The following is a 19,033-nucleotide window of genomic DNA, read 5'->3' on the forward strand; positions in this document are numbered from 1 at the left end:
GTGTAGCGGCGCCGCCGTCTGCAACTGTGCGCGGTCGCAGACGACAGCGCTAAGGAAGAAATAAGACCTCAGGCCCCTCCTGAAAAAAAAAAAAATCCTGGCTACGTGCCTGTTACAGGCATTGTCGCAACCGCCACAACAATCGCAACGGGCGGGCGATCACCTGGGCGGCGGTGGTTCACGTGAGCGGCCGCGTAGTCCTCAAACATCCGTTAGGGAGGACTCCTTATTGCAGCTTTCGTAGTAAACTAGTATGCTACAGCGAAACGGGACACGTGGCACTTAAGCTTTGGGAGTACTACTTAACTGTGGAAACCCCCGCTGTACGCGCACCTTGGCCGGACGGTGTAAAGAAACAAAAGGTGTGCACCTGTGCGCTTCCACCGGTCCGCAGCTCGGGCGTACGCCAGGAAGGCCAGCAGGAAGAAGACGGAGGAGAGCGACTCGGCGCGGCCCACCACGCCCGTCACCTGCGCAGCACATTCAGGCACACGACTGCAGCGAGAGCGTGAGCGCTCTTCGAGAGTGAAGTCACGGGGTTCGGAGAGAGCAACAATAAGAACTCCTATTGACCAGAGTGCGCATGAGAAACTCAGGATCGAGTGCTTGGCTTTGGAGCGCCAAGTAACCACGCAGGCTTCGTTGCGGCATTAGAGAGTGTTAGTCGCCTTAGTATCGGCCACTTTTGCAAAATCGGCGCCACGCTGCGACGGTGCTGCGAACTAGTCCAAGGAGGAGTGGCACGCTCGGAACCACGTCGTGTGATCCGCTGCCTGCGTGCGTCGCAGTTTTCCTGTAAAAACATACTTGAGCAGCGCTGTCTCATGGATGTCTGCGCGCTAAAGAGACAGACGAGTCACTAAGCCCCACTGCGCGAGCTTTCTGAGGCCAGTAATACAGAGAGAGAGAGAGCACGGGAACAAGAAGCTTGGCACTCATTGTAGTGGAGTGCTTGCAGGACATGCATGACAGCGTGGTTATAATCAGGCACCGAGCCTATATTTCTGAAAACATGATCTGTCCGGACTAGACGGACCTGCGTAAATACGAGGCGGTATATGATGATCAACACCGCTGAGCGCACATAACAAACAGGCACATTTTGAAGCGCGAAAAGTTTTGTGCAACAGGCCTTCTTACGGCATGCGTGTGCGGTGATATTTTATCCGAACTGCATTTCCTTCTAACTCTCTTCACGCTTCGTCATTGCGCTCGCTGTCACTGCAATCAGTCCGATCGGCGGATCGCAAGAAAAGAATAGGAAAACAATTGCATCATAGCGTCTCCTTACATGCCTTCCATCCACTGCTTACGAACAAACTGAGGGAGAGAGCACCAGACGCGGTTGACAGCTCCGAGAAAAAAAGGTACGCGGGGTAGGCGACCCCATTGTTCTTTCTTTCCATTTGTACAGACGACTAGAGATCAATAATATGCACATTGTTAACAAAAATTACGAGCACAAGAAAGCGCAGAAGGGTGCGGTTTAATTAGATCATTATCAAGCTGCAGTGAGTGCCTAACTTTTATGGCTTGTTTTATGCGCAAACACTATGAAAATCACTTGAGTTTGCTTGCCTGCAGTCGTAGGATAAAAGAAAAAAAAAAGTGCGCTTCTAGTTTTGTCATTCCCCACCTGTATAACAGGTTTCTTCGTCGATGTCATTGGGACGTTAAATTCTCTGTATAAAGTACACGTCGACCCCACCGCTCCGCTTTGAAGCTTGCCGTTCCCGAACGTCAGCCAGAGACATTTTACTTTTGTCTCGTTTATTCCTTTACAACCTCGAGAAATGACTGGCTCACACGAGTCTGCCACCATCGACAAACAAGCGCAAGTTTACCGTGAAATGTCAAAATAAGCGAGACTACCTATAGGCCACGCACGTGAGCAGTCCTCAGTACAGACGCGTATTTAATTAGTTGATGATCGCCAATAGGCAACCGAAGCTATAGGTATGTTGCTGGGAGAGAAAGGCAGCGCAGTTGTGTCTTGTCCGTCGTCCCCCTTTCTAAGAACCCAAGCTATATAAGGTCGCTCTCCGAGCGACCTGCTCAAAATGCCCGTAGCCCAATGCGTTGCTCACATGCGCGTAGAGAGTTGCGACAGAATATCGCATTCGCTTCCCAAGGTAGGGCCACATGTCAACTTAAGCCACCCGCTGGGTGCCGCTAGCCGCGGAAAATGCGACAAACTCATGGCACACTGCGGTATACGCACCGATCTTACACATGCTAGGCCTTGAGTTCGGCGTATATCAGCGACCGCAACTGCGCCGCTCGGATGCGATTTCAGTGTCCCAATGCAGCCGCAAGAGCTCTGCACAAAAGACCCCAAAGCGGTTGATGTGGCCGCCCAAGCTGCGGCTATACAGAGGAGGGTAAATGACAACGAGCGCATGTTTTGCATCCTGTTTAGGAGCGCGCTGTGCAGGCGCCGCTTTGCTGGCCGCCGATAAAATTTATTGCGTTCCCTGAACGGCCGGCAGTTCGCGCGGCCAGATGAGCACTCCGTTTCGTTTAGCGAACGTGCCGACGTGCTGCGAGTTCCGATGACGCAATTTTAGCCCTTCGCAACGAGCCACCGCCATTCGTGCTTGCTATTTACTTTGGATATAAAGTCCTAGCTGTAATCACGGCACCTTTGCACCGAAGTTCGAGCTTTAATATTTAGCAAAGATGTGCGCAACAGCAACCGATGCGCTATGGTGGAATTTACCGGAGAGAGCAAACAGTTAGAGCTGTGCAGTTAGCCGACCTCCGATGCGAGCAAATCGCGAGGACAGCTTCGCAACGGCCGGCATTCGAGACACGTTGCTGAAGCCAATGTCTGCGGTGAAGGGTATCTACAAGCCACCTTGCATTCCAAAACCCACTGACTGCCGAAGAAGAAAAGGGTTGCGCGGAGTTAATCCCCCATCCTCCCGATTCGCATTTCTCGCAGAGGCGCAGAGACAAAAGCAGGGACGGCAGTCGTCCGGGGGCTCAACTGCGGCTCATCGCGCGCCGGCGCCGATGGCGGCACTGTCGCCAAGAAAAGGGGCCCGAGGAACGAGGGGCCTGTACACCGAGCTTACGGCGCGCCAGTCCCCGGGGATTTGCGGGGCAAAGGAGCGCCGCCCTTGTGGCGTGTGTCTCGGCGAAATCCAACTCCCGAGTTCACGCGGATACATTTCCCGAATGGGATGGGAAATCCCCAGCCTCGCGAGGAACTACGCAATTACGCGCTTTTTCCCGAACTCCTTGCCGCCGCCCAGTTGCAGCAGTGGCGCGGAAATCTCGCCGTCGCTGACATCATCTGGGTACCGACGCAGTTCTCGGAGGCCGCGCTGTCCTCCGGCGGGCGTGGATTATCGCGCGCCAATCAGCCGTGGCTGCAATGCGGCTCCATGGCGAAGCATCGCGTTGTCCTAACGACCTTCTTCACGGGTCGACTCGCATTAAGGGGGTTCCGGTTTCGCCCAGTCGTCCGAGCTGCTCTAAACTTCTAGTCCATAACGCTGGTATCCGTGAGCGCATGGTGCAGCACGCAGACTCGATGTCCCGCGCAGTTTTAATGCACGAGTGCAGGTAACAGCTACATTTCAACCTCTGTTTGTCCGCAGATTTTCCGTCCGTCCACGCCACGAGGAAATAAAACACACGCTGATAGGCAGTGGCAATGGTTTGGTCCGAGGCCTTTTGGGGCTACGCGAGCAGATGGCGTTGCTGCTCTTTTGAAAATAGCTCAGGAGAAAGGCTTCGAAGTGGCAGACATAAACAGGGAAGTGCATAGAGCAGGCTTTGGCAGAGGCTTTACAAGAGATGACATCCATTTTAGTGGAGAGGTATAGAGCAGAGATTGGCTGGTGCCTGGCAGGCAGGACAGTAGCTTTTCTAGGAGGTGCACGGCGTCTCAGGGCGTAGGGGTAGGTAGAAGCGAAGTAGAAAGTGTAGCAATGGAGGCTGAACCCAACAAAATTGCCAATAGGAGGTTCGGGAAGAAAACTACTAGAAAGAAATTTAACACCAGGATCAGTTACATAAACATGCAAGGGGTTAGAGAGTGAAGTGGCTAGAAATAGAACAGCAGTAACAGGACGAAGAAGTAGGTGTATACGCGCTACGCGAGACACATCTCAGGGATCTAGAAGATCCACCGTTTATTGATGGCTACGTCTGGAAAGGGAGCAACAGAACAACAACGGAGAGGAAGGCAGGAGGAGTAGGTATGCTGATACACCACATCAAGGAACAAATTGGCAAAGAATGAAGTCAACTTGCAAAGAACATGTCTGGGTATCGGGTACAATTGCCGGTAAAAGGACGTGGCTAGGAGTAGTTTGCTTAGGGACAGGGCACACAATGCAGGCAAGAAAAGAAGGATCTAATTAAGAGTCTCAGTGACGATACAAAGCAGTTTGGAGATGCTGCCGATATTACTCTGCTGGGTGACATAAATGGCCACAACGAGGATCCTGGTGGAGACACAGATTGTAACGGGAAGTTGATGCTAGACTTCTGTGAAAGACACAACCTAGTTATTGTAAATAGAGAAACTAAGTGTGAGGAACAAATCACGTGGGAATCTCTTAACAGACAGACGACCATCGACTACTGCTTAATGTCGCAGGGGATCTAGAGCAACTCGCAATAATGGAAATAGACGAAGAGGGGAAGTACTGCCCCGGAAGTGATCATAAGCGTATTAGTCTACAGTTGGGAGCCCTGATCAAAAGAGAAATGAAGGGAAGTAAAAAAGAGTACGCAAAACTAAATGACGAACAAATAGCGCTAATAGCGGCCGGCATAGAGGAAGCAATAGAGAAACATCCCATAGAATAATGGGACTATAATCAGAACTACTCATTAGTACAAAAATAAAATAAGTAAAAGGAGTAAACCGCTGGAGAGGAAAGAGGAAGCCACGAAGTTGGTGGACTAAGGAAATTAAGGAGGCCATCAAACAACGAAGGTTGGCATCACGGGAACACAGAGATGCAAATAGGGCGCAGTTATCTGAAGAGGAAATAGGCCAAAAATGGGAATCTTATCGACAAAAGAATCAACAAGTGCAGGTCCTCGTCAGCAGTCCTCTGATCGCTGGCTGGCGGAAGTTCGCGATGGAACTAAAGGGGAGTCAAGAAAATTCTGGAATCATATAAGCTGGCTGGGTAAGGCGAATCACAGAAAGCAGGAACTGATTCACGATGCCGGGGGAAAATATTTAGAGGGCGATGACGCTGTGAACTACATTGCGTCAGTTATAGCTGAGTCATTTAGGAAAGACGTTCAGGTAATCGCCCCAAATGAGGGAGCAACAAAGGATAGCATAATAGAAAACAGCTTACAACTGACGAATCTTAACTAGAAAAAGGCGGAAGCAAATATTCCAAAATGCACGTCCACAGGGATAGACGAAATTCCAATCAAGATAATTAATGAACTTGGCTCAAGAGGCAAGGAAACGCTGATAAAAGCATTGGAGTCAGTCATAACAAATAAGCAAATTCGGCACAGCTGGAAAAGAGTAAAATGAATTTCATTTATAAAGAGAAAGGGGATAATACCAACATAAAATCCTTCCGACCGATTACGATAACATCAGTTATATACAGGCTGGTGATGCAGACGGTGAAATTAAAAATGCAATCATGGGTAGAAAGTAATAAAATACTCCGAAAACTTCAGAACGGGTTCAGAAGTGGTAGGCGCTTGGATGATTGCCTGTTGGTGCTTACCCAGTGCATAGTAGCTAAGGCGGAAAAGAGACCTCTGTATTTAGCCCTCCTGGACATAAGCGGTGCATACGACAACGTGAACAGGGAACTCCTGTGGAACTTATTAAAAGATTAAGGTATCGGCCATGAGGTAGTTGATTTTCTACAGGAAATATATCGAGAAAATAAAGTTGAAATAACATGCGAAGGAATTAAAAGTACGAGAACTGTCGAGGTTTATATGAGATTTATATGCTTTATATGATAAATATGGAAAGAAGGCTACAAGGAAGCAATCTAGGTTATAATCTGCCGTACAGATTAGGCGGAAAGGCTGTTGAGCAACGACTACCGGGTTTAATGTATGCGGACGATACTGTGCTGTTAGCAGATATCTAGGAAGATTTGCAAACTCTGGTTAATTGCTGTGGAGACGAAGGAGACAGTCTAGGTATCAGTTTTAGCGCAACTAAGTCAGGTGTGATGGTTTTCAACGATACAACTGATAAGGAGCTTACAATACAAGGCCATGAAATACCCCGAGTGGCCGAATACAAACATCTCGGGGTATGGATAAACGAAGGTCAGATGTACACGGAAAAGCACGAACAGTCTTTTAGGGCAAATGGGCAAAGAGATGCCGGGATAACGAAACATAGGGCATTGTGGGGGTACAACAAGTATGAAGTACTGTGTGACGTTCCTTGTGTGTGCTACGAGGTTCCGCGTTCGACGGCGCGTCGTAGACGGAGACCCAGATGACAGCGGCATCATCAATTACCCAGCCATGCTCTTTGAGAGTGACGACCAGAACGAAGGGGTTTAAGCCCAACCGGACCCAACCGGACCCGCCGCCGCGGGGAAACGGGCTTTATCCTCCCCAATTGCCGTGGCGGTTCCAGGGGCGGCCTCGTTTCGGCGGGCCTGGCCCCTCCCGAGCACATCCCAGGACAAAGGACCACTTTCCCGGCCGGTGACCCGCGGGAACTGTCAGCGGGCCAGAGCGCGCCTTACCTTGAGGAGCGAGTGTCAGTTGATGGATGGAGAACGGAGGCCGGAGACCCGCGGGAACTGTCAGCGGGCCAGAGCGCGCCTTACCACAGCCGACGCTATGCGCTACCTCGAAGACAACCTTCTTTCCCTCGGACTCAACACGTGAGGGGGGCGAGACCATAAGTGCGGTGGTATGTTTGTGCGCCCAAGTGAAAGCCCTAGCCCCCCTCCTTCCCCTCCGGCGTGGGCGTCCTCACCCTAGGGAGTGTGGGGAGAAGAGGATATTAAAATCGACAAGCAGTACGGAAGAAGCACGCTCAGGACGACATCGTTCGCCAAGAGGGCCTTCAGCGCCGAAGCCCGACGGCGTGCAGCTTCTGCCAGCAACCGCTCGAGCTCAACTCCGGAGCCCCTCCATCGTCCCCATGAAGTCATCGGCACGTAAGCTCGGACGCCCCAGCCTCTGAATCTTAATCATGTATAATTATTGAATATATCTGTTTGTTTAAACTGAGCCATACGGTGTCTCTTTGCCTCTCCGTCCCGTGTGGACCTGCGCATTATGGGGGTCATCACACTGGTGTCAGAAGTGGGGTCTCAAAAGCAAATGTCCTCTGAATGCTGCGACATTCATGACTTCAAAATTGTAATCAAAAGGGAATCACGGGACTGATTGTGGGACATTTACCCCCATTTGAGAGGCTTGAGGCACCGGAGGGCTTGAAAAAAAAATGTCTTTATCTGAGGGAGCTCCCACTCCACAGCCGTCGCTCGGAGCAAGCATGCTGGCATTAGGAAGCGTCATTCCGACGTGTACGGGAGATAAGACAGGGGTTCCAATCTGCGATTTCTTTTCTATGCTAGAAGAGATTGGAAAAATGGGGGATGGTCCGATGCTCAAATGCTAGGAATGGCGAGGTGTAAGATGGCAGGAGCTGCTCATGATTTTGCATGGCGAGACGAAAAAGTAAAATCCACAAAATCATTTGCGGAATTTAAGAAGCTCGCGTTTGAGCATTTCGACACTGAACCACGTCACGTGCGGGTACAGAGGTTCCGTGACGCCGGACAGATGGTAGGGGAGGACGTGCGAACGTTTGCGTCGCGGCTTCAGCGCTTAGCGCGCGATACGTTAAGCAGGGAGGAGGAAGGAGACCAGCTAAAGAAGAAATACGCGGAGGATATACTTAAAGAGGAAGTGACCGCTTTGTTCGTGGCTGGTCTGCTAGACCCCGTGCGCCGGTTCGTGCTCTCGCGCAAGCCGAGCAATTTCGACCAAGCCGTGGAGGCCGCATTGGATGAGGAACGAAATGAGGCGTTAACGACAGCCGCAGCGAGAGTACGCGTCATAGAGAGAGCGGTGCTCGACCCAGAGGTTGCTCTCTTGACAGAGCGGTTAAATCGCTTAGAACAGCTGCTATCTCAGCAGGTAGAACGCCAGGTTGAAGTGCGCGCTCAACAGCACCCATTCGCTGGAAAGCGGAGACCGCCACAAAGCTACAGGCGCGGTATGCGAGATTTTGAAGAAATCGTATGCTTCGCTTGCCAGGGTCGCGGACACATCGCCAAGTTCTGGCCAAACGTGCGCCGTGGTGAGCCACAAAGAGAAGCAGGCGAGACACGCCCTAAGCAAGCCTACAGCGGGGCTCCAGATACCGAGACAAAAAACTAGATAGTCCTCCCCAGCCTAAGGAGCGTGGGGAGGGAGCAGTGGATGATGAGGTGGTGGTAGTTTGTGTGGCCGACGAGTCATGCCCTGTTGTGCGTTGCAAGTTAAATGGTTGTTGCATGGAATTGTTGATAGATACGGGGTCAAAGGTGACATTGCTTAAGGAGAACAGTTTTAACACGCTTCGAAGGAAGGGGGACCGCGAGGTGTTGGAAGCGTCTGGTGGTATGGCAACCAAATTTGTAGGCATAACGGGGGATCCTCTTGGCATAAGTGGACTTTACCGGTTACACTTCTCTCTCGGCGGAATTGCATTGGAGCACCCCTGCTACGTATGCCCGGACACGGTGTCTCTGCCAAACGGAGTGTCAGGTATATTAGGGCAGGATTTTTTGAGAAAAAGGAAGGTAGTAGTCTCATTCTCTGAGGAAGAGGTTAATGCGGGCGGCTCAAAAGTTCCGTTTTTGAACAGGAGAGGGGCTGAGATTCGCATTACCGATATTGACACCCGTCAAACAGTGGGATCCTTGGAGAAGGTATATTCGCGGGTTGCCGTCAGGCTGGTCGATGAGGCGGTCGTCCTTCCTTGGTCGGAGCACATTTTGTACGCGTTTGTGCCTTCAGATGTAGAGAGCGGCGCCGTGGGAGTGCTTGAGCCGGTCGACTCTCTCAGCAATGGCCGGAAGGCAGCTGCGTGCCTCGTGACAGTTAATGACGCCCACAGAGTGCCCCTACGGGTGGTTAACTGTAGCCAGCAGCCACTGAGCCTTCCCAAGAACAAAACATTGGCTTTCTTCACCTCTGCGATAGAGAAACGTGAGCCCACCGATACGGTACTCGCAACTGTAGAGCATGCTAGTCCTTCGGCTGCTCCAAAGGTGTCGTTCGATCTTTCTCACGTAAAATCCAGGGAGAGTGAGGCTCTGGCTGGTTTGCTGAACGACTACTCGGAGGTATTCGCCGCGTCCAACCTGGATTTGGGCTGCTGTGGCGTTATAAAGCACAGGATAGAAACCGGCACTTCATCGCCCGTTTACCAGCGTGCGTACAGGATTCCTTACTCCCAACGTGAGGAGATGGAGCGGCAGGTGCAGGACCTGATTGATCGCGGCATTGTCGAACACTCAATGTCACCCTGGGGAGCACCAGCACTATTGGTGGAAAAGCCAGATGGCTCGCATCGATTGGTAGTGGACTACCGCAAACTAAATGCTGTAACTCGCATCGATCCATACCCCATCCCCAATATACAGGAGACGCTTTCTCAGCTGGGCTCTGCCAGGTACTTCACGGTAGTGGACATGGCGGCGGGATTCTGGCAGATAGCAATGGATCCGGCAGATGCCGAGAAAACGGCATTCAACACGCCCTCAGGGCACTATGAATGGAAAAGAATGCCGATGGGTGTGGCCAACAGCCCTGCTGTCTGGCAGAGAACCGCTGATGTTATCCTGGCAGGTCTTCTGGGGAGGCTGTGCTTCGTGTATATGGATGACATAATCATATACAGTGACAGTTTTGAGAACCATTTGCGCGATATTGAGCAGGTTTTGGTGCGACTAAGAGGAGCGGGTCTCAAGCTGAAGCCCTCTAAGTGCCAATTCCTCAAAACGAGGTGAAATACCTCGGGCACGTTGTTTCAGCTGACGGCGTGCGACCGGACCCTGAGAAACTAAGGTGTGTCTCGGATTTTCCATCCCCGACTAGCGTCCGCCAGGTCCGGCAGTTTCTCGGCCTGATCGGTTACTACCGAAGGCACATAGAGGAGTTCGCCAAGCTCGCTAAGCCGCTTACTGCCTTAACAGCCAAAAATGTCGCCTTTCGCTGGGACGAAAACGCGGAGGATGCTTTTGGGGCCCCGAAAAGGAAGCTAATGAGTGCACCGCTGTTGCGCCACCCGGATTTTAATTTGCCCTTCGTTATGGCCACAGATGCGTCAAAGTTCGCAGTTGGTGCCGTGCTATCTCAGGTTATCGAGGGCAAGGAACATCCCGTTGCTTTTGCTAGCCGACAGCTGAGCCCCACAGAGCAAAAGTACGGAGCTACGGAAAGGGAGTGCCTCGCTGTTGTCTGGGCAGTAAAGCACTTCAGATGCCACCTTTACGGCCGCAAATTCAAGCTAGTCACAGACTGCCATCCTCTGAAATGGGTGATGAGTGTCAGGGACCCTAGCTCGCGACTCGCTATATGGAATCTACACCTGCAGGAATACTGCTTTGAAGTTGAGCCCAAGTCAGGAAAGACACATCTGAATGCTGATGCACTCAGCCGCACAGCTGCCGTGGCAGCTATAGAAGAGTTTGTCCTCGTAGTCGACCCCGCCGAATTACGCACAGAGCAGTGCAAAGATCCTGACCTGAAGCGAATAATCGAAAGCTTAGAGGGCGCACCGTCTCACCCTGAACAGCTAGGTTATTTCATTGGCAAAGACGGCACCCTGTGCCGGCGCACGAGGCCAACCAGGAAAGGGAGACCAGAGAAAACCGCTTGGGAGAGAGTCGTCATACCTCGGTCGTATACAGAAAGGGTTCTTCGCGCGTTTCACGATGCGCCATGCGCCGGTCATTTTGGCGTAGCGAAGACACGCAGGCGTGTGGAGCGTTTGTACTTTTGGAGTGGCATGCGACAGGATGTTAGAGACTACTGTGCGAAGTGTCATTCCTGTCTCGAAAGAAAAACACCCAAGGGACGAAGACCAGCTCCAATTCAGCCGTTCTCTGAGGTTTCGGCTCCCTTCGAGCGGACAGGTATGGACATAATGGGCCCATTGCCCACGACCACTTCCGGAAACAAGTACATTTTAGTCACAAGGGTAGAAACTTGGGCGAGTCGGTAACGGTGATCCATGGAAAGTGAGAGTAGCGCAAAACGGGACAAAGGGACAGAGAAAGACAGACACAACACAGGCGCTACTCTCACTGTGTTGTGTCTGTCTTTCTCTGTCCCTTTGTCCCGTTTTGCGCTACTCTCACTTTCCATGGATTACATTTTAGTATTTGTCGATCACCTTTCAAAATACGCGGAAGCGGTAGCACTCCCAGATCAGAAGGCAGACACGGTTGCAAGAGCATTTGTCGAACAGATCGTGCTCCGACATGGACCCCCGAGGCAACTCTTGACAGATCGGGGAACGAACTTCGTGTCGCAGCTAATGAGGAGAGTTTGCGAGCTGCTTAAGATCGCTAAGAAGCAGACAACACCGTACCATCCGGCTTGCAACGGCGCAGTGGAGCGACTGAACCAAACCGTGGCCGGGTTCCTGTCGCATTTTGTTTCGCGCGACCAGCGGGACTGGGACTTGTGGCTCCCGTATGCAATGTTTGCCTACAATTCCGCAGCACACGAGAGCACGGGCGAATCGCCATTCTTTCTTCTCTACGGCCGAGACCCGGACCAGCCTAGTGAAGTGCCAGAGGGCCCCCGTCGTGTCCCATACGCTTCACTGGACGACTATAAGGTTGAGCTAGAATCGCGCTTGCAAGTGGCGAGGGACATCGCAAAGGAGGCCTTAAAGAAAGCGGCGAAGCGCAGGAAGGAGGTGCACGATCGCAGTGCTAGAGACGCGCCGTTTAATGTGGGGGACAGCGTGTACATTGAAAACTGCCAAAGGCAGATTGGGCTAGCTCGTAAGTTCCAGACGAAGTGGAGAGGACCGTGCGAGGTTGTCGAGAAGCTTTCTCCGGTAAACTTCAGAGTCCGAGACGTGAACCGGCGCTTGATAAGGATACACGCAAATCGCCTCAAGTCGGCACCGGTTCAGTATTCACGAAATGAGGAAAGGGAAAGCGCGGATTTTTATGGGGACAGAAGTGAAGCGGAGCGCGCAGATAGTTCGCAAGAAACGCCCTCTCCTGCATTTGTTCGGCAGGCGCCATAGGTGACGGCCGGAATGCCACCGGATTTACTTCATGCATTGCTAGAAGAAGAAGCGCGCGAGGTTGCCGCGCAGATAACGCCAGGAGAGGCTCCTGCCACGAGCCCTCGCGAGTCCCAAAGCAGACAAAGGGTCACAGACTTACTTAGTATGACTCATGAAGGCCGATATCCGCTGCGAAATCGGAAAGCTAAGTCGGACTAATGGCGTAAACAGAGCGGAGTTGTGAACTGGTTAGAATTGTGTAATGCCACAGCTCATAACATTGCTATGTGCTTATGTGTTAAGTTATCGGAGTTGGTAGTAAAACCTTTCTGTCATTAAGTAACACCTTCACAGGAGAGCATGCGGAGCGCATGCAGAACCTGCCCTACTTCCTTTCGTTATCTATATTTTTGTCTGTGCCGTGATCGTGCTAGAAGTGGGAGCTCCTTTGTAACTGTGGCAAATTTATTTCGTCCAGTTTGGACTAGAAAGGAGAGGCTTGGGTGCTGAGTTTCATGTTTATCTGTAAAAGAAGATCAGTGCTGCCCCTGGAGACGCCAGTTATGACAGCGGAGGCATATGGTGTTGTGCAGTGGTGTTGAGTGCAGCGAAAAGTGTTTGGTCGGACGCACTGTGCGAGGCGATTCTGAAAGACAAGGGGAGCTGCATGGACTCAAATGTTCGGAGAACATTCTTCTGGAGGGTGAGCGAGTGTGACGTTCCTTGTGTGTGCTACGAGGTTCCGCGTTCGACGGCGCGGCGTAGACGGAGACCCAGATGACAGCGGCATCATCAATTACCCAGCCATGTTCATTGAGAGTGACGACCAGAACGAAGGGGTTTAAGCCCAACCGGACACAACCGGACCCGCCGCCGCGGGGAAACGGGCTTTATCCTCCCCAATTGCCGTGGCGGTTCCAGGGGCGGCCTCGTTTCGGCGGGCCTGGCCCCTCCCGAGCACATCCCAGGACAAAGGACCACTTTCCCGGCCGGTGACCCGCGGGAACTGTCAGCGGGCCAGAGCGCGCCTTACCTTGAGGAGCGAGTGTCAGTTGATGGATGGAGAACGGAGGCCGGTGACCCGCGGGAACTGTCAGCGGGCCAGAGCGCGCCTTACCACAGCCGACGCTATGCGCTACCTCGAAGACAACCTTCTTTCCCTCGGACTCAACACGTGAGGGGGGCGAGACCATAAGTGCGGTGGTATGTTTGTGCGCCCAAGTGAGAGCCCTAGCCCCCCTCCTTCCCCTCCGTCGTGGGCGTCCTCACCCTAGGGAGTGTGGGGAGAAGAGGATATAAAAATCGACAAGCAGTACGGAAGAAGGACGCTCACGCCGGAGGGGAAGGAGGGGGAGCTAGGGCTTTCACTTGGGCGCACAAACATACCACCGCACTTATGGTCTCGCCCCCCTCACGTGTTGAGTCCGAGGGAAAGAAGGTTGTCTTCGAGGTAGCGCATAGCGTCGGCTGTGGTAAGGCGCGCTCTGGCCCGCTGACAGTTCCCGCGGGTCACCGGCCTCCGTTCTCCATCCATCAACTGACACTCGCTCCTCAAGGTAAGGCGCGCTCTGGCCCGCTGACAGTTCTCGCGGGTCACCGGCCGGGAAAGTGGTCCTTTGTCCTGGGATGTGCTCGGGAGGGGCCAGGCCCGCCGAAACGAGGCCACCCCTGGAACCGCCACGGCAATTGGGGAGGATAAAGCCCGTTTCCCCGCGGCGGCGGGTCCGGTTGGGTCCGGTTGGGCTTAAACCCCTTCGTTCTGGTCGTCACTCTCAAAGAGCATGGCTGGGTAATTGATGATGCCGCTGTCATCTTGGTCTCCGTCTACGCCGCGCCGTCGAACGCGGAACCTCGTAGCACACACAAGGAACGTCACACTCGCCCCAGCCTCTGAATCTTAATCATGTATAATTATTGAATATATCTGTTTGTTTAAACTGAGCCATACAGTGTCTCTTTGCCTCTCCGTCCCGTGTGGACCTGCGCATTATGGGGGTCATCACAACTGAGAGGTATTTGGAAGAAAATGGTGCTGGGGCTTACTTTCTGTAATGCACATCTTTGCTTAAGGGCGGAAGTTCAGTCGATATTAGAAGTAAATCAAAGAGCTGTTGGAAAATTAGCACTAGGTACACACGGCAAGACGACAAACAAGGCAGTACAGGGGGACATGGGCTGGGCATCGTTTGAAGCACGGGAAGCTCGGAGTAAAATACTATGCGAATAACACCTGAGGAAATTGGACGATAACAGGTGGGCAGCTCAGGTATTTAAATACCTACACAGAAAGAGCGTTGACTCACAATGGCGGAAAAGAAGTAGGAAACTAACCAGTAAGTATGCCAGAGACGACGACGGAGAAAATCTTCAATGGAAAAGAAGCATACTGTAAAACTATATCGATACTCGAAAAGGCAGATCAGTAAGGAAGCGTTTTATCATGACTCAAGAGGCAGTGCCCTAAGCTTTGAACCTAGGTCACGGTGTCTTAGAGCGCGCAGCTACAAAAAGAAATTTAACAAAGAATAGGACACATGTGCTGTGTGTGGTAAATCTGTGGAAACAATTGAACACCTCCTACTCAAGTGTGATCGTATCCACTTGGACGTCGATGTAAGCACAGTCACTATTTCTGAGGCCCTAGGGTTTAGAGACAACAATAATCATATAACAAAATCTGCGGTTGAAGTGAGCAAAAAGCGATTCAAAGATTGGTGGCTCAAAAGCCAAGAGGTGACATAAGGTTAGAAGAGTATAGATTAAGCATTTAAAGAAAATGACGGATTTTAACAAGAATTTACAACCCAGTTAAACAAAAATAAAGAAAAAAGCCGAGCATGGTGGCAACTGCCACCGCCCCGTTTAAAAGGGGACGCTCCTATCTTTAGCAAAGTGGAGTTTTAAGCCAGTCTTCGTCAAGTCGCATGAAAAAAGCGAAGAACAATAGTGTTGCTAAAAAGTGATGCTAATTTCTTATGCAGTCAAGTAGAAGGAGGAAAGAAAATATTTGTATTAAAAGGTAGCGTACGAGAGGGAAATTTTATGCACTTACGAATATGCTGACTAGATGACAAAAAATAGAGTCCTTGGAAAGGCAGCATTTTAATAGAGAGGCCGCATCTCTCCGAGAAAAGACATGGTCGCCATACTATGCGGCTCGCGCAATGTGCCGCCTTTATTGGCACTGAATAGTAGGATGCCGTCAGACGTCTAGAAACACTCGAATGCCTTATGGGCATCTGGGTAGGAGTGAAAATCGTCGGGTGGGATGCGTGGTCGTTGGACGCGGCAGAACACTTCGAAACAATGGCCACGGTCCGGCGTTCGAGGAAGCGCCAACAGAGTGAAAGGTGCAGCACGATCGACCGCCTGGACCAGACACGCGACGGCGCCCGATGCACGGGCTAGATGGGGAATTTTTTCTCAACACGTATTCGAGGAGCAGATAATCGGAACACGAAAAAGAGGAAGGATCCAACCTCACGATATTTTTTTTTGCTTACGTTTCGCACTTTGAGCTTACTTTCCGCAATCCAAAGTTTCTCCAACGTTTTTTTTTTTTAAATCGAGAACATTATTAGTCTCGGAAGCAAAAATTGAGCGCACAGGGAAAAGAGTATTCGTCTGCAGCGAGAAAAGAAAAATTGCGGTTTGGAAGCCGTGCGGTCGCTGCACGACAGTGCAGTTGCAACGACAAAATGAAATAAATCGGCGCACCGAGCGAGCCTATATCGACAGAGAAAAATCAGAGAGCGAGACGCTGTGAATCAGTACAAGCACCCCATCAAGGATCCGGGGCTGCTGGCTGTTCCTACGCGGGGAAGAAAAAAGGACTCCTGCGGCTAAGAGGATTGTTAGGCCTGCACTGAAAGGGCGGAGATAGACTCAACTTACCTGACCCGGATACAGTCGAACGCGGAACAAGGAGACGAGTACCTTTCACAGTTCGCGCGTTGTTCGACACGCGCTCCGCCATCCCTGTCCCGGCTGTTGGCATCTATCGCCGCGCGGAAAAGCACGCACTCCAATGGCCAAAAAACAGAAGACAATGAGCCAGGATGGGCAGTAGCGGCACAGAAAGCAATCGAACCGAAAAATATTCCGCATTCGCGGGAGGCATCCCATTAAAACGGGCGTTCGTCGTTGTGCAAAAGAACAACCGGGGAAGATGCGGCGCGTGTTTCTTCCTACAGGTGACGGAACAACTCCCGGGATGGCACCGCAGAGGCCGGATTTCACTGCAGCCGCCCGGTTCCAGCGTCCAATTACCGGGAACCGGATGAGAGCGCGGTGGACCGACACGAAAAGACAAGTTGCGTGCACCGCGGTACAAAGTGCTGCCGCGGTGGGCAGACTGCTTTTCGAACAGCCGTGCTCATCGAAGGAACCGCGGTGTAACAAGCAAATGAAAAGAAGAAGATTACGTCCAAGAACATACTGAGATTGAGCTGCACAAGGGACGCATACTGGAACACTGCGAGAACAGAGCCATCAGGATGGATGCATGTGACACGACACACTGGCACTGAACCACTCAACCCAGCGCGGTGGAGCAAATGACGGCACGGTATGGTATTTTATAGTATGGTATATGTATGTTATGGTATGTTATGTTATGGTATGGTATATGGGATGCCATGCTATCATACAGTACGGTACGGTATGGTATAGTATGGCAAAAATCATCATCATCATCATCAGCCAGACTATCCCCACTGTAGGGCAAAGGCCTCTCCCATGTATCCCGAAAAAACCCTGTCCTGTACAGCTGCAGCCACCCTTTGCCTGCAAACTTAATCTCATCCCCTCAGCTTTCTCCCGCCCCCTGCTATCCTATGCTTCCCTTGCCTTGGAATCCACTCAGTTACCCTTAAGGACCAGCGGTTGTCTTGCCTTCGCAGTACATGCCCTGCTCAAGCGCATTTCTTCCTCTTGATTTTTCGACTAGGATGTCATTAACATGCGTTTCTTTTCTCACCCACACTACCCGCTTCCATTCTCTTAATGTTGCACCTATAGTTTTTCCTTCAATAGCTCGCTGCGTTGTTCTTAAGTCGAACCCTTTTCGTTAGCCTGCACGTTCCTGCCCCATAGGTGAGTACCTGTAAGATACAGTTATTCGATACTTTTCTCTAGGATGTTGGTAAACTGCCATTGTTGACCTGAGAGAACCTGCAGAATGCGCTCCACCCCATTCTTATTGTTCTAGTTATTTCGCTTTCGTGGTTCGGATCTGCGGTCACTAGCTTCACAACTTCCAGCACCTCGCTGCCAATTGTAAACTGCTGTTTCCTTCTGGGACTGTTGAACATTACTTTGGTTTTCTGCATGTTAAATTCAAACCCAACGCCCTGCTCTCTCTGCCTAACTCATTGATCATGCTTTGCAGCTCATCTCCTAAGGAACTAAGGAAGGCAATGTCATTCGCGAATCGCAGATTATTAAGGTATTCTCCATTAACCCTTATCCACAACTGCCCTCATTGCAGGCCTTTTATCACCTCCTGTAAACGGGCAGTGAACAGCACTAGCGAGATCGTGTCTCGCTGTCTGACACCCTTCCTTATTAGAATTTTATTGCTGACTTCACGAAGGACTATCGTGGCTATGCCACCGTTATAGATATCTTCCGGTATTTTCAAATAAGATTCTTTTACACCCTGATCATTCCGCAATGTCTGCATGACTGCTGAGGTTTCGACTAAATCAAATGCTTTCTCGTAATCTATGAAGGCTATATATAGGGGTTGGTATATTCTGCGCATTTTTATATCACCTGATTGATAGTGTGAATATGTACTGTGGTCCAGTATTCTTTACGAAAGCCTGCCTGATCATTTGGTTGATTGATTGATTGAAGTCTAAGATTGTCCTGACTTTATTAGCAATTACAATAGCTAATAGAGTCACCTTGGTAATAGAGCACTTGTCAGGCGGGAAACCGCCTTTAGCCTACTTACTAAGGACAAATTTTGTAAATTTTTGTCCCCCAAAAATCCTGCTACTACTACATCTGCCTTCCGAGATTGAGGAGTTCCAGTAAATCCCAAGGTGGCGGCTCCAACAGACAGGCACATTATGTGATCTAGGGTCGCCCTTCAGCCACACCTGGCACATGCTCCGGAGTATTGGCCTGGGAAAATATGGCAGTAAACTACTAGCTAAGGGAAGATTTATTTAATGGTTTATTCTGGATTTAACGTCCCAAAGCGACTCAGGCTATGAGAGACGCCGTAGTGAAGGGCTCCGGAAATTTCGACCACCTGAGGTTCTTTAACGTGCACCGACATCGCACAGTACACGGGCCTCTAGAATTTCGCCTCCATCGAAATTCGACCGCCGCGGCCCGGATCGAACCCGCGTCTTTCGGGCCAGCAGCCGAGCGCCGTAACCACTCAGCCACCGCGGCGGCTTGGCTAAGGGAAGGATGGGATTTGTTGTTGGCGCCAGTTGATCTCCTTAGCCTTATTTATGGATTTTTGAGGGAGAGATATTTGGGTCTAGCAAGCAGTTGGTGGAGAATGATGCCGTGGTAGGATACCAGCCTGCCCTAGCAGACCGCAGGTCTGATCAGCCCACAGCCCAGCTGATGATACCTCGGGAACTGAAGTCACCTGCCTCTTCCCCGGATTGGAGGAGCGGCCGGTATCGAGATTAACCGTATGTGGCGTGTCGGACTGGGCCGGCTCGACGGAGGGCTGCCGCAGAGAGGTAGACGCTGCATTTCGAAAAATTGCTTACGGCTGTTTCCGAGTCGCTGAGAATTTTGCCAGCCTCGGTTGTGCTAAAAGCTAACGCTATGACGGCTTCCTCA

The 19,033-nt window shown here is 51.3% G+C and overlaps 1 protein-coding gene across 3 annotated transcripts in view; it reads right to left on the bottom strand.

Annotated features, from left to right (window-relative positions):
- The window catches only part of LOC144127925 (protein O-mannosyl-transferase Tmtc3-like), a 542,030-nt gene that overhangs the window by 139,261 nt on the left and 383,736 nt on the right, over positions 1-19,033 (bottom strand). For all 3 annotated transcript variants that reach the window (XM_077660929.1, XM_077660928.1, XM_077660930.1), the window contains one exon: positions 371-470. In XM_077660929.1, coding sequence (XP_077517055.1) covers positions 371-470 — 100 coding nt within the window. The remainder of the gene's footprint in view (positions 1-370; positions 471-19,033) is intronic.

Source organism: Amblyomma americanum, chromosome 4 (assembly GCF_052857255.1).
Source record: "Amblyomma americanum isolate KBUSLIRL-KWMA chromosome 4, ASM5285725v1, whole genome shotgun sequence".
NCBI lineage: Eukaryota > Metazoa > Arthropoda > Arachnida > Ixodida > Ixodidae > Amblyomma > Amblyomma americanum.